Source organism: Cydia pomonella, chromosome 12 (assembly GCF_033807575.1).
Source record: "Cydia pomonella isolate Wapato2018A chromosome 12, ilCydPomo1, whole genome shotgun sequence".
Taxonomy (NCBI): Eukaryota; Metazoa; Arthropoda; class Insecta; order Lepidoptera; family Tortricidae; genus Cydia; species Cydia pomonella.
Window position 1 is genome coordinate 6,926,854 of NC_084714.1, and position 12,859 is coordinate 6,939,712.

Below are 12,859 nucleotides of genomic sequence, written 5' to 3' on the forward strand. Positions count from 1 at the left end.
AACGACACCTTAACCAATGTCATATACCACGAGCTACCTCACTTTACACCATAAACAATAAATCCCGTTTATAATTAATTGAGGCACGCGGATCTTTCAAAATAACCGGCCGGCTTGATAGTCGGTAATCTCCCAAAATACATTGGACCGTACAGCGACAGGGTCGCAACCACAACATAAACTCTACTACCTAGTAATTCTATTCTATAACTTTACTTAGAACCCTGTCGCTTTAATTTTCAAGTGCAATGAATGCAGCTCCGCAGACGGATCAAGTTGTAGTATTACCGTCTCTTTTTGTCGTACTGGTTTGTGTTTCTGCTCGACGCACTGTGCGGTGTGCGTATCGTAATACCTCAGTTTCAGTTAGTGTAGTATCGCTGCGCCGGACGGGCGTGTCGACGATTTCAAAGAAACGTATATTGACAAACTTTATCGTACATGTTTTGATAACGGAACGCGAATATTCAAACACATGTGGAACGCATAAATGTGGAAACGTTCGTGATTTGTTTTTATAAGTTTTCTTGTTTGTTTTGGTTCGTTTATTGTTTTAATTTGAGTGTGGTGTAACCTTGTGTTGAGTGATGTAAGCCGCTGGAGGTCTTGGGTTGTGTTCCCGAGGATGCTGAGGTCTTGAGATACGATGCATACGTCTATGATGATGGTATGTGGCCAAGACAATACTCAATGGCATGTTAGAATAAGTAAACTACGTAGGTTACTTTTAAAATGCATGTCTAATTGCAGTAGGTAATTACTGTTTTCTTAAGCACCAGGCTAGGTAAATTACCGTATGTAAATTTGCTGATATGCATTCTAGTTAAAACTGACTGCAAAAGGTGGATCTTAATAAAAACTCTTTTTTAGTCATAAAATAACTTTTAATTCTTATAAGTTTTAATGTGTCAATGGTCTAATGCGTAAACAATTGCGATTGTCTAAACTGTTTTGTCTAAGTATTTGTGCAAATATGTACCAATTGTATTAAATACCTACCTTTGTTTTGTTTTCGTCTATAAATATAACGAAGTGTGACTATACAATTAACTAGATACATAATACCTTTCAGGTAGGTTAATCTTCTTCATACCTATAAGTAAACGTATTTCAATCAGAAATAAGTTCTATGATAGGTACCTACCAAGGTTTTGTATTTTTCTGTCTCTGAAATGTCTGTTTAATCTGTTTACCCGGCCAGGCCGATTAGGTACAGATTGATTCACCAGAGCTGGCGCCGCCGCCGACTGTCTAATTTTATTGTCAATATTGACAGATGGATAATGTAGTGTTAGCTTTCTGTAGTGTGCGACCGAATATTCGGTCTCGGCCGAAACTAGAGCAAAACCGAACCTTCGGTTGATTGGATTTCGGCAAAAAATAAAAGGTAGGTATACTAGGTATCTATTCAATCTGCCGAATCCAAAATAATGCAAATGTACTTAATAAATGGTATGGTACCTAGTATACCTACCTACGAGGTATGTACATATGTATCATGTGTTTAAAGATAGTTCCTACTATGGATTTACGGACTTGTAAAACATTGACTTTTAGCAATATTAATTTTTGTATCTTTGTAGATTGGTAAGTAAGGCACTCACGTCTTCCTTAATACCTTGGTTCCTTAACCGGATCCGCAAACTTTCTATATGAAAACTTGTTTTATAATACAGGTGCTTAATGCACTAAATTGCATAGGCGAGACACATATTACGAACGTACGTGCATAATAACAGGCAATAACTTGGAACAACACTTGAAAGTGGGAAACTACTACCATCGTCTTAATTATTAGAGAAGCCTGCTAAGTACAGTTAAAGAATTTAATTTCTGTACCATTTTGTACCTTGTCACAGTGACAATCAATATGAATGTCGCCAGGGACCTCATACTATTGTCACTGTGACAACGTACGAAATAGTACTGAAATTAAATTCCTTGACCGTACTATACCCACGTAAATTACCTACTCAAGGCTAAGTAGGAGGTATATAGGATTGGATATTAAATTTAGTAACCAAATATTTCTATACCTGCCTATCTAATGGTACCTATATATGTTGCAGAGAGGCAGGTTTAGTCTAATCAATGAGGAGTTTTAGTGTAGGAACGATTATTCTCCCAACTGTAAAATAAATGTCATATTAGTTAATACTACACAAATATGTAATATTTATATCATATACATGTATATCGTTAACGTTATCTTCAGTAGGTATAACTATAACTATTATGATAATAGGTAAGGACTGACGTACCGATTAGTAACAACTCTACACTCAAAATTATGTACAGTCAGCATCCAATGTGGCCAAATATAGGTAACTATCGTAACACACTTTTGTTACTATAGAAATAAGTATGTGCCCATTGTGCCCTGACAGGTATAAAATATGGAAACGAGTACGTAGTACTATTATTTATTCTGTGATACGGATAAATAAATAGTCAAAAATATCTATACACTACCTTAATGCCTAGGTAACTACAATACTCTACGTAACGTCATGTCCAGTCACCCCAGGGGTGCCAAGCTAATAGCTTTGTTCATTGTACACAAATATATTATTGATAATATTTTAAAGCTCAACACGAGTCGTTATCACAGTGAACTCACAGAGCTCTTAAGCGGCATAGACGCTATTGGCGCTTAAGTCCTTTATGCCAAATTCGCATTTAGAAAACAAAAATATGCTATTTAATCATACTCGTAGAATCTGGTCACACAATTTCACCAGAATCGGATAAGAATTGCGACCTGCAGTGGAGAACATCCGGACATACAAAATCAAAATGCTCGAATCAAAACGGAGACCATCCCGCTACGGTCAATGAGTACCTTAGTTTAGTTAGATTTACAAAGTATGTCCATATTATGAATAGTTATATAACACAACCCACGGACATCTGGCCCCGTTCCTCCGTAACGAGTGTGTAATTGTTTGAATTAACACCATTCAGGTGCAAGGCCGTTCCCATGCTGTGCCGACTACCCATTACGTCTCGCGTTTCTGTTTCCTAAAAACATCTGGTTATGAAACAAATGGAAATTAGTTTCGTTCTGATTCTGAGCAGTGCCGGCTGCCAGCAAAATTACAAATTTTAATTAAAAAAAAACATTGCCTTGAGGAAGTTTCGAGTTCACCCGTTTCTTTTTGAATGGCAATTAAACAAAAACGGCGAGTTAAAAATATACCTTGTACGATCTTCTTGATTTGCCGTTTTTATAGATAATGGTACGGAACCCTTCGTGCGCGAGTCCGACTCGGTTTTTTCATACTATGGATGCCCAGTGGGCAGCGTTGTTGACAGCCCTGCATGGCTGTCGCGTCCCTCAGGTCCAGCTCCGAGCAGTGATGCGGGCTTGCGGGGCACGCCAGATACGCCATGATTTGTGGTGTTGTGTCGCTGGTACACTGGGTCGAGGGGCTACGGAGCAGTCTCCATTTGGTCATGTTTCGCTCACAACGACCAACTTTGGTACCTGAACCTGTTTAAGGAAATAAAGAAATAATTTAATTATTTATTCCAATTACACTAATAATAAATAAAGTACTTACAGCTTATCAGTTGCAGTTGCAACTTACCCTGGACCTATAGTATCTATAACTCACCACGAGTTAGTTTTAAAGTACACCTAGTGGTCTTCTCAAAAGAAAAGAGAAATTCCAATCAAAATTAATCTGCTGTAATGCTAGAAACCATAATAGGATCGGTAACTATATTTATTATTTATTATAGAACACAGCAGCTAAGCTACTTATCCTATCAATCTGGCTTATCCTTCAAGCCATTCGGCCCATAAACATTCCTTGTATTATTTTTTATTGACGTTTGAAAATTATGACATACCATTCCTATCAAATGTAGTTTTACGATGTCTCGTCTGCTCAATGGATTCATTGTGTTGCATGTATAATACATATCTACATACTGACATGTAGGTAGGTATGTTAAGACATAAAATATACATATGTAACAAGAAATGGTCTCGCCCACATACACGCACACTCTTGTTAGTTTTATTGCGGTCGAAAAAAATATTGTACTACAATTTTATCAAGAACTACTTATTACATTGACATCGGAAACACTGTTGTACCACAGTGGTTCCACCTAATATACAATACACTTACCTAAAAAAGCTAATCAACTTTCTTACGTTTCAACTTAATTTCCTTCCTAATGTTTACTTATTCTGACCGAAATTTGCGTGTTAGTTAGGTAGTAATTAATGATAGGCTTAGCAATACTTAAAGAAATAAGTGTTTTCGGTTGGTTAGATAGACATCCTATGTCATTAGATAATTATCGTTTAATTAAACTAACATTCTAGGTTTTAGATCAAACCTTTAGTTGTCTTCGGTCATTGTACTGGAAAATGAACATTTTTCATATTTCGTCGTGAACCCAAAAAAAAAAACAATTAAATAGATTTTAGAGTCAAATTTGAAATAGTTAAATCTTGCGTTACAAATACATGTTATTATAAAACACGAATGGTTAGTAAGAATATCCAGTTCTGTACACCTTAGTTTGTTATGATGAAATTGCAAGCAAATATGCCACATATAACAATATGTTAAAGTTTTAAATAAAGATTACGTGTCAGGGCCCCACTCTATTAAAGTAATGAGTTCAAAGCAAACCTAACAATAGTTTTTTGTTCGTCGTAACGTCTCAAGGCCCGTGGCTTAGGATTGACGATCGAGATTTTTTGTTGGCGTAACTTTTTATATTAGACATTCCGATCGTATTTGCTTCTATTCGGAATTTTCAATAAAAAAAAAAAAATATTGGTGTAATCTTATCCGTTTTGTTACAGGTAACCTGCGTTTAGGCACAGAATAAATAATAGTGTCTACTACCGTACAGAAATGACACTTCCTTAAGAACCGAAATTTGACAGCGATTCAGGGTCGAATCATGCATGATGTTCCTTTCATATCCCTTTGGGCTATTTAGGGTTGTCAAATTTCAGGTCTATAATATCTGTGGTTATGCCCGCAAAGGGACGTCAAGTTGATACGTTGAATTGTTGTACAGTCAGCATCAATAGTAGCGGATGAAACAACGCGCCAAAAGTATCTGATATTCTGGATAACTTTTCCAAATATAGATAAATCTCTAAAATTTACATTCAAAAGTAAATCTTTTACCGTCTTAATTGTTCTACACATAGAACCACCACATTTTGTTAAGCTGTTACAGAATGGTAGATACTTTTGAAATCTTGTTTGATCCGCTACTTTTGATGCTGACTGTACGTTGTATATTAGCTGAAATAAAATTTTAAAATGTACACATCACAAAATCACGACTCTTATGTGCAGTACTCGCAATTAGGCGAAAAATGTACTCATTTCTTTATTTGCCATTGTCAATATTTATTACCTCGTTTTCAAAGTTATCCCATTGCACCTTACTACAATTTACTCCAACTAATACTATTAACTGATGCTGTTAAGTATCAAAACAGTAAGATTCAGTCTGCGCTCCTGTACTTGCCCTAAACGATTTCTAACTACGTTTATTTTCCAACGTTATCATACCTAATGAAGCGAACACAAGCTTGAAGTACTTATCTAATTCACAAAACATTCAACTGATACTTAGTATAAAATGAGCTCGAGCTCTGTACCAGCGTTGACAGAAATAATTGACCTTTGCAACCTTATTGCAACGGCATAAGGTCTACAAATGGTGAGTTAAGGGTCTTGTTTACAACTATACAGTTACGCTGGTTCCCCTGAGATGCAGGCGGTAAGCTTTCGCAATACTTTAGATGTCATTCCAAACCTATAGGGAGTAAGAGCGAGTACGAGCAGAAAAGAATCATTTACCGTGTGATTATGATGATGATTGTATTATTTGCTATTGAGTGTTCCTGACATCCTGGCTCGCTAACATACACACCCGCGTCTACTTTTTGCTCACTTGATTTGCAATTCTCAATAGCGTTACAAAAAGAGATACATATTTCTCTATACATCTCTCCATGTATAACAATTAGAGTGAGAAAGATATTTTGAACTCGAACTAGCTATACATATATGTATAGGTACATAGATAAATACTCGTATCGTATCTCTATTTGGAAGAGTACTCCAGAGTGGCATATACTTTTGGCGTGTTGTTTCACTTGTTTCATCCGCTTAAGACGTAAGGGCACGGCCGCTTCTTTATACAAACGTAGTACCCATTTTCTCTCTGAATAGTGACATTATGGAAAATGTTCTTACATAATTTGATGTATACCATCCTATTGTAAAAATTAGGAGCAAAAAACTGTATTTTTTTTAAATGCTCCTAACTCCTATGATAATTAAACATGTGAAAAAAAAAATTAAACGTAGTAGCTGTGGTTGATATACAAGAAATTGTGTCAAAATATTTTTAATTATGTTAATATCCAGCGAGGAAAATGAGGACTACGTTTGTATGAAAAGCGATTTCGCAAGGATCCTCCACTTTCGTCTTGATATGATTTTGATATTGGATAGTTAAATCTGACAAAGAGTATAACAATACGCCCTAGAAAGTTGTTTTTGTTTTGCCCTTAGAAATCAGTCATCGTTTTTGCCTTACCACGCACTTTAGGCTAGTGTAGGCTAGCTAGCCCTGCCAATAAGTGCGTTCTCTGATTACACCTGTACTACCCGCAAACCAAACTGACGACCGAGGTTATACCACTATCTCTGTCACTCTTACCATGACCACGTAAGTGTTAATATAGAAAATAGTATAGTTATTCTTGACGTAAAGTTCACGTTACACTGGCGCCCGAAAACTAAGAACTCGACTGCGTTTGTGCAACCAATGTAAATACGCCAGAACCAATTGGATTATCAAAACATACTCATAACCGAATTGAACCCGCATAACGGAACGCAAATGTATTTATAATTCAGCCTTAAGCACTCCCGCTGTAATAACGCGGATCCAGAAATGAAATTGATACCTTACCTTGTGATGCCCTGCGAGAGTTGTAAAAACACCGTTAAGATGGAGTCGGTGTCCAACCTTTATTTGATTTATTATATTATTGAAAGGTCAATAAGAGTTATATTCTTTTTACAGGACTAACGAGGATATTTTTACAGGATATCATTTATTGCAAACCATAGTACGGTAGGTACAGATGTGTTACAATGGAAATGATTGTAAAATAATATCATTTAACTATAAAAAAACTGTATATAAAACTATATTTTATACGGGAGCTGGGAGGGGTAGACCTTAGCGGACTTTCTCTGATCAAATCGGGGAAATCCTGAAGAAAGGCCAGGTCAAGAGTACCCTAAACCGACGAGCGTGTATGAGGAATGTCATGAAAGTGAAGGAAGCGAAAGAGGTATGTCAGGATCGTAGCAAGTGGAAATCCGTGGTCTCTGCCTACCCCTTCGGGAAATAAGGCGTGATTATATGTATGTATGTATGTATGTATGTATGTATTTATGTATAAAAATGCAAATATTTTGGTTAACCGAAACCCTGTATGCAATACCTCGCCAACACGCGTTATTTATGAAAAAATTTCGCTAAAAAAACTTCAGAAGAGAAGCGATCTTTTGTAAAGGTTCCTTAATAAGACGTGGGACCCAAAAATATATGCAATATGCGAGGACCGCGCAAGGTTCTCCCCTCGGACAAGAATATTAACTGCCCAGTTTACTAACTTTGACATATACATTTGGGACGAGTGGAGTCTGTAATACTCGTAGCCGTAGATAAGTTACATTTTTACCCATTTGCATATTATGTTTGTTAGTTAGTAATTTTTTTGACACGCCCTAAATCCCAAACGACTTTGGTAAGACGATGACGGGCGTGTGCTCTGTGTCCGGTTTGATCTCAGTTCATTATTAGCAATGACGAATGAAACTTAATAATAAGTACAAATGGTAGACTTCATGCCTTAAGCTATTCCTTACTAGTCAACCACTGGACCAAAAATCCAATACCTAATCAACCGATATAAGTACTATTTACAAATCTTTGATCATAATTAAAGGATCTGACCTCACAAGACGGCATGTAACTAGAACAAACTTCGCACTGGCCCTAGCCGCTGTGCTTATTACAAACACCGTTGTGGATGAGTGGGATCCCCGGCCTGCAATCGTGGAGTCTGCCCTAACAATCCAGTACATTATCGAGGATTGTCCTATAACGCGCTTATGCCAATGGACCTCCTGAAGACCTGATCACCCTTAGCGACGAGGTCATCAAGTGGCTGACTGCCCTTAATCTGCATTTATAGCTGTCTGTATTCTGTTTTTTAAAATTATGCCATGCGTTATTTCATAATTATGAAATAAATAAATATACAAATGATTATCTGTTAGGGCTGATTTAGACGGCACGCGAACTCGCATGCGATTATAGTTACATTGCGGACTATTGAGGTTACAACCAATTCGGCCGACCGATCAAATACCGCAATGTAATGAAACTCGCATGCGAGCTCTCGCGCCGTCTAAATGAGTCCTTACTGAGATATCCAGGTGAACTTAGCGCACTGCGCCAGACCAAGCCGAAAAGTGTTCCTGCTATTAGCTTCACTATATAAATACTTATATAAATCTGTTAGCGTGCTGATGTACAAATTTCTTTACGAAGATATGAAGATATGTCGTGTTGTTCCTTCTACGGTAAACGATTCCATTTCAAGTAAAGTAAATCGCGGCCAGGGCCGACGATTGGTCATACTCGTCCATTTGTTGTAATCGATAAGCAATTCGGTTTGCAGCCGTATTGAAATACGAGACGCGTTATACGGGAGCTATTATGAAATATGCGAAGAATATTGTCTCATGAATAGGTACACAATGTTTCTACTATTTCTGTCAATGCATGTTAATTGGATCGGCACCTTTAATCACTCTGATCTAGGACACGTGAACTGACAATTTTCTGTACGTACGAGTAGCATCAATACAATACATGTGTCGTTTTCAAACAAAAGGTACCACATTGCCGCTTGATACGAGTATAACACATATTTACTTAAATAGTATTAATAATAATAATAATAAATTCATTTATTTCGACCAACTTAGGATCATATTACATTTAACTTATTGTATTTAAACGTAAGATTAAAATTTAACTTAAACTAAATTAAATTAAGTCAAATAGACTCATATTTTAACCTATTCTGGAGAGGCTTGGATTGTTTTCACATGAAATAAAAATACCAAATACGGCTTTCTCTGGACTAGTATATGTATGTTTTTTATATGTTTTTGCTTCGGAACGGTGTCGATGAGATAAAATAAATGAATTCGGCATCCCCGATTTATACGAGAATGATACCAAACTTGCCTTTCATTGATGCAGATATCAAGATAAAGTTGACAGCCCCCCCCCCCCCCCCCTCACCCCTCCCGTGACATCGAAAATCTTAGTGTTTTAAATCCATCCTTGGGTCCTAAGAATCAAATAATCAATCCTGCCAAGGAATGTTTTAGTTCACGAAACGCCGTATTTCATTGGGTACAACGACGAGTAATAGGACCAGCAACCAGCAACGTACGGCGAATCATTGTCAGATGACCATTATTCTAGACAGACGGAATAATCTACAGATGGTACCTATCTATAAGTTATTGTGTCAAGTTTTACTATACGGAACCTATTCCACTATTTGCACCTATAAATATTTGATGAAAATAAAATGATTGGAATGAATATAAAGTGGACCTTACCCAATAGAAGTAAGTCTGAAATATGGAGGAGCGGCAATATCATGAATCAACGAAATCACCTGCCATTTATATACATGGAAATCTATCCATATTTCAGCCTTACTTAGCATTCGAGACTTTAGTAAGAGAACTTTACTATTGTCGGAAATTATTATACTTATGAAAGGATTCAAAAGTTATGTTTATGTGCAGTAAATTATTTAGAAACTTTGAATAATTTGCGTTACGCACATAGCGTTGTGCGTTATTCACCAATCGCTAAGAGCATGGATTTCATCTGTGAAATTTTAATGGCTTTACACGATCGGGAGGCAACTCGTTCCCGTATAAAATCTGATCAAAATTGATAGGACAAGATGTAGAGAAATACTACTAATCTAAGTAATTCGAGAACCTACGATAAAACTCACTGTCGCCACGGGTTTTTCTTGTATTAACTTTACGTAGCCGTAACCTTTAGTAGACGTATAGCATAGCGTCTCAACAGACAGACGACTTGCTTAGCGTCTAGAGCTTAATAGCTAGTGGCTTGCATCCTGTGCGAAAGTAGACGACAAAAACAAAAATGTTTGTTTACTTCGATACCCCCAGCTACCCTCAAGCAACTAGCTAGGCGCGCAGTGCGGCCGGTCGCGAAAATACTAGAATGTTCGTTTTAAGTATTAGGTTACTCGCTAGGCTCCAGACGCTAAGCAAGTCGCCTGTCTGTGCGGACGTAACCTTACAGACACGTTAGGCCTAAATTTCCTTCGCCTTTTTGCAAATAGCACTAATTACTCACCGAATAACTGAGCCTGATTCGCATTTTTCTCTTGAATGCCTTGTTATCTGACAATTACGTACCTTTCTCGTACCTTTGTTGAGCAAGGCAGTTTATCTCCTTACTTATCTAAACAGTATACCAGGGCCTTATCAAGAGCTCGGCTGACAATACGATTCCTTAGAACGACAAAGTCCCAACTGAGGTGAGAGTAACGGTCCTTACGACTTTGTCTCACCAAGGCTGTCTCACGTGACGGTTTGGAATCCGATCCATACAATGGAATGTGCTATTTGTAAGGCAAGGCAGATCCTTTGTTTTGGATTGAAGTGAATAACGTGCCAAAATACCTATACAACTTATAGGTTTGTCTTTTGTCTTAATGACTCGTTTATCGAAATAAGTAAGATTATTGGCATAGCATCAATTCGCGCAAATATTACCCATATTGGGGAATATGCCTGGGCTAAGATGGCAATCGTTCGCTGAGAAACGAAACAAAACGCTATCTTTATCTATCGCACTAATATGGAAGAGTGATAGAGTGTCAATATCGTTTCGATTCGTTTTCTGCAAAAGATTTTGTCATCTCGGCTAGAGGCTAGGCCCCCTGGTCTAGAATCTAGAAAGATAATTTTCAATAGGTTTTATGTACGATATGGACAGTAAATACTTTCAACACTGTTTTCCTAAGCTATAGATTGAAACATTTTTAACCCATTATCCTCAAAGTGAATGCACTTGATAACGCATTGCCTCAATTTACTGTTTACCTATAATTTCTTTATCGATACGATAAGAAACAGTAATCATTCTATGTTGACGCGTCCTTGACGCCCCCTAATATTTATCGATACTTATCCGATATCACAGTCTTGTCTAAAGCAAATATCTCAGGATACGACTTTTGTATGTTAAATGATATCAATCTTGTTTTGTACGACATGTGAATGTCGGCGGCCGATCGTAAGATCAGGAATATCGTTAAACGTGAAAATCTGTCTTGTACCCTGAGTCGACGAGTAGCGAGGCTCCTATTTCTGGATAGATTGCCCTTCGGGCATCTGAAGCAACGTAACGAACCTATCCTACCTATTTATTGGTTTAATGTGACTATAGTCAAAACATTACACAGGCACTTTACGATCGGCCTGATCTGCCACCGACATATACAACATTAGCACCACACAGCCAGGGGCAAGCCTGATATGGGCCAGCCGGCATACCAGAGGGCACAAATTTGTGAGGAGGGACACGCTCTGGGACGATTACAATTGACCGATTATACAGCCTCAAGCATCAATTTTGTAAATAAGCATCATTTTGGAAATGAGGAGAGTCGAGGATATAACGAATAGGGTTGAGCATTGACGAGAACGCTTCTGCACGATATTTTATTACCTAGGTACTTGTATACTGCTCCCTTTTTCTCTTGAAAGTATGCTAGAGGAATTATATTGTTAAGTATAGGTAGTTAGAATGTAGCTTACATCAGTTAATAGCGGTGTTGTGCACACTGACTCTTTCATCACAATAGTTATATGTAATCTGGCACGTCTATTTATACGCTGGCCCGATTAACATTGCAGCCAGAATTGCCTGGTCATCGACTAATTAACCTGAGAAAACAACAAACGTGTCTTTGTCTAATAGTGGAGTCAAAGAAAATCTGGAGTAGAATGTATTGGAAAAGCATGTTTTATGACGACATTACAAGTAGGTTAATTGTTTCTAACTTGGTACATAAAACATTGTTTTTGAAATACTAGTAGGACCATAAGATGAAGAAACAACGCGCCAAAAGTATCTGCAATTCTGCACCCTGGAATACATTTCCAAATAGAGGTACAAACAAGTACATCTCTAAGTACAGTTCGTGTTCGAAAATATATGTAACAGTCTCTTTTTGTGTCATTAGATAAGTCTGATCCACTACTTTTAATGCTACTTCTGCTACCGTCCTCTCCTCTTGCCCATGCCTTGGCCAGCAAAATCTTTTGCCAAAGAATTTAAATAATAACTTCGTGTCAAATGGCTAGCAGGCGCAGGCTTATAGATTGCCAGCTATTGACAGTTAAACATCTAAGTGTGTTACAAGCACAGTTGACAAACCACTTTCATTCTTGCTTGTATAAAAAAATGGTAATTCTCGCTTCCTGCGAGTGATCTCCCAAAACATCGACGTGTGAAGCGGACGGATGCGCGTGCGCAGCTAAAATTAACGCGTCACGTCAGGGGTGCTATTCCATTCCGATCGCTTACGAGAAAAAGCGTTCCGTGACTATACTACATAGGAATTTTTTGACTTTGTAGTCCTGTACATAGGAAATTGTATGGAACGGTAATTTCTTTCATGTATAGGAAATGTATACTTCAGAGTTTTTTT

General features: G+C 37.5%; 1 protein-coding gene across 1 annotated transcript in view; it reads left to right on the top strand.

Moving 5' to 3' along the window:
* Positions 1-381: 381 nt before the first annotated feature.
* LOC133523380 (uncharacterized) overlaps positions 382-12,859 on the top strand; it is a 189,563-nt gene continuing 177,085 nt past the window's right edge. Inside the window, exon 1 of the mRNA XM_061858914.1 lies at positions 382-667. Within this exon, the coding sequence (XP_061714898.1) occupies positions 647-667 (21 nt within the window). The 5' untranslated portion in view covers positions 382-646. The remainder of the gene's footprint in view (positions 668-12,859) is intronic.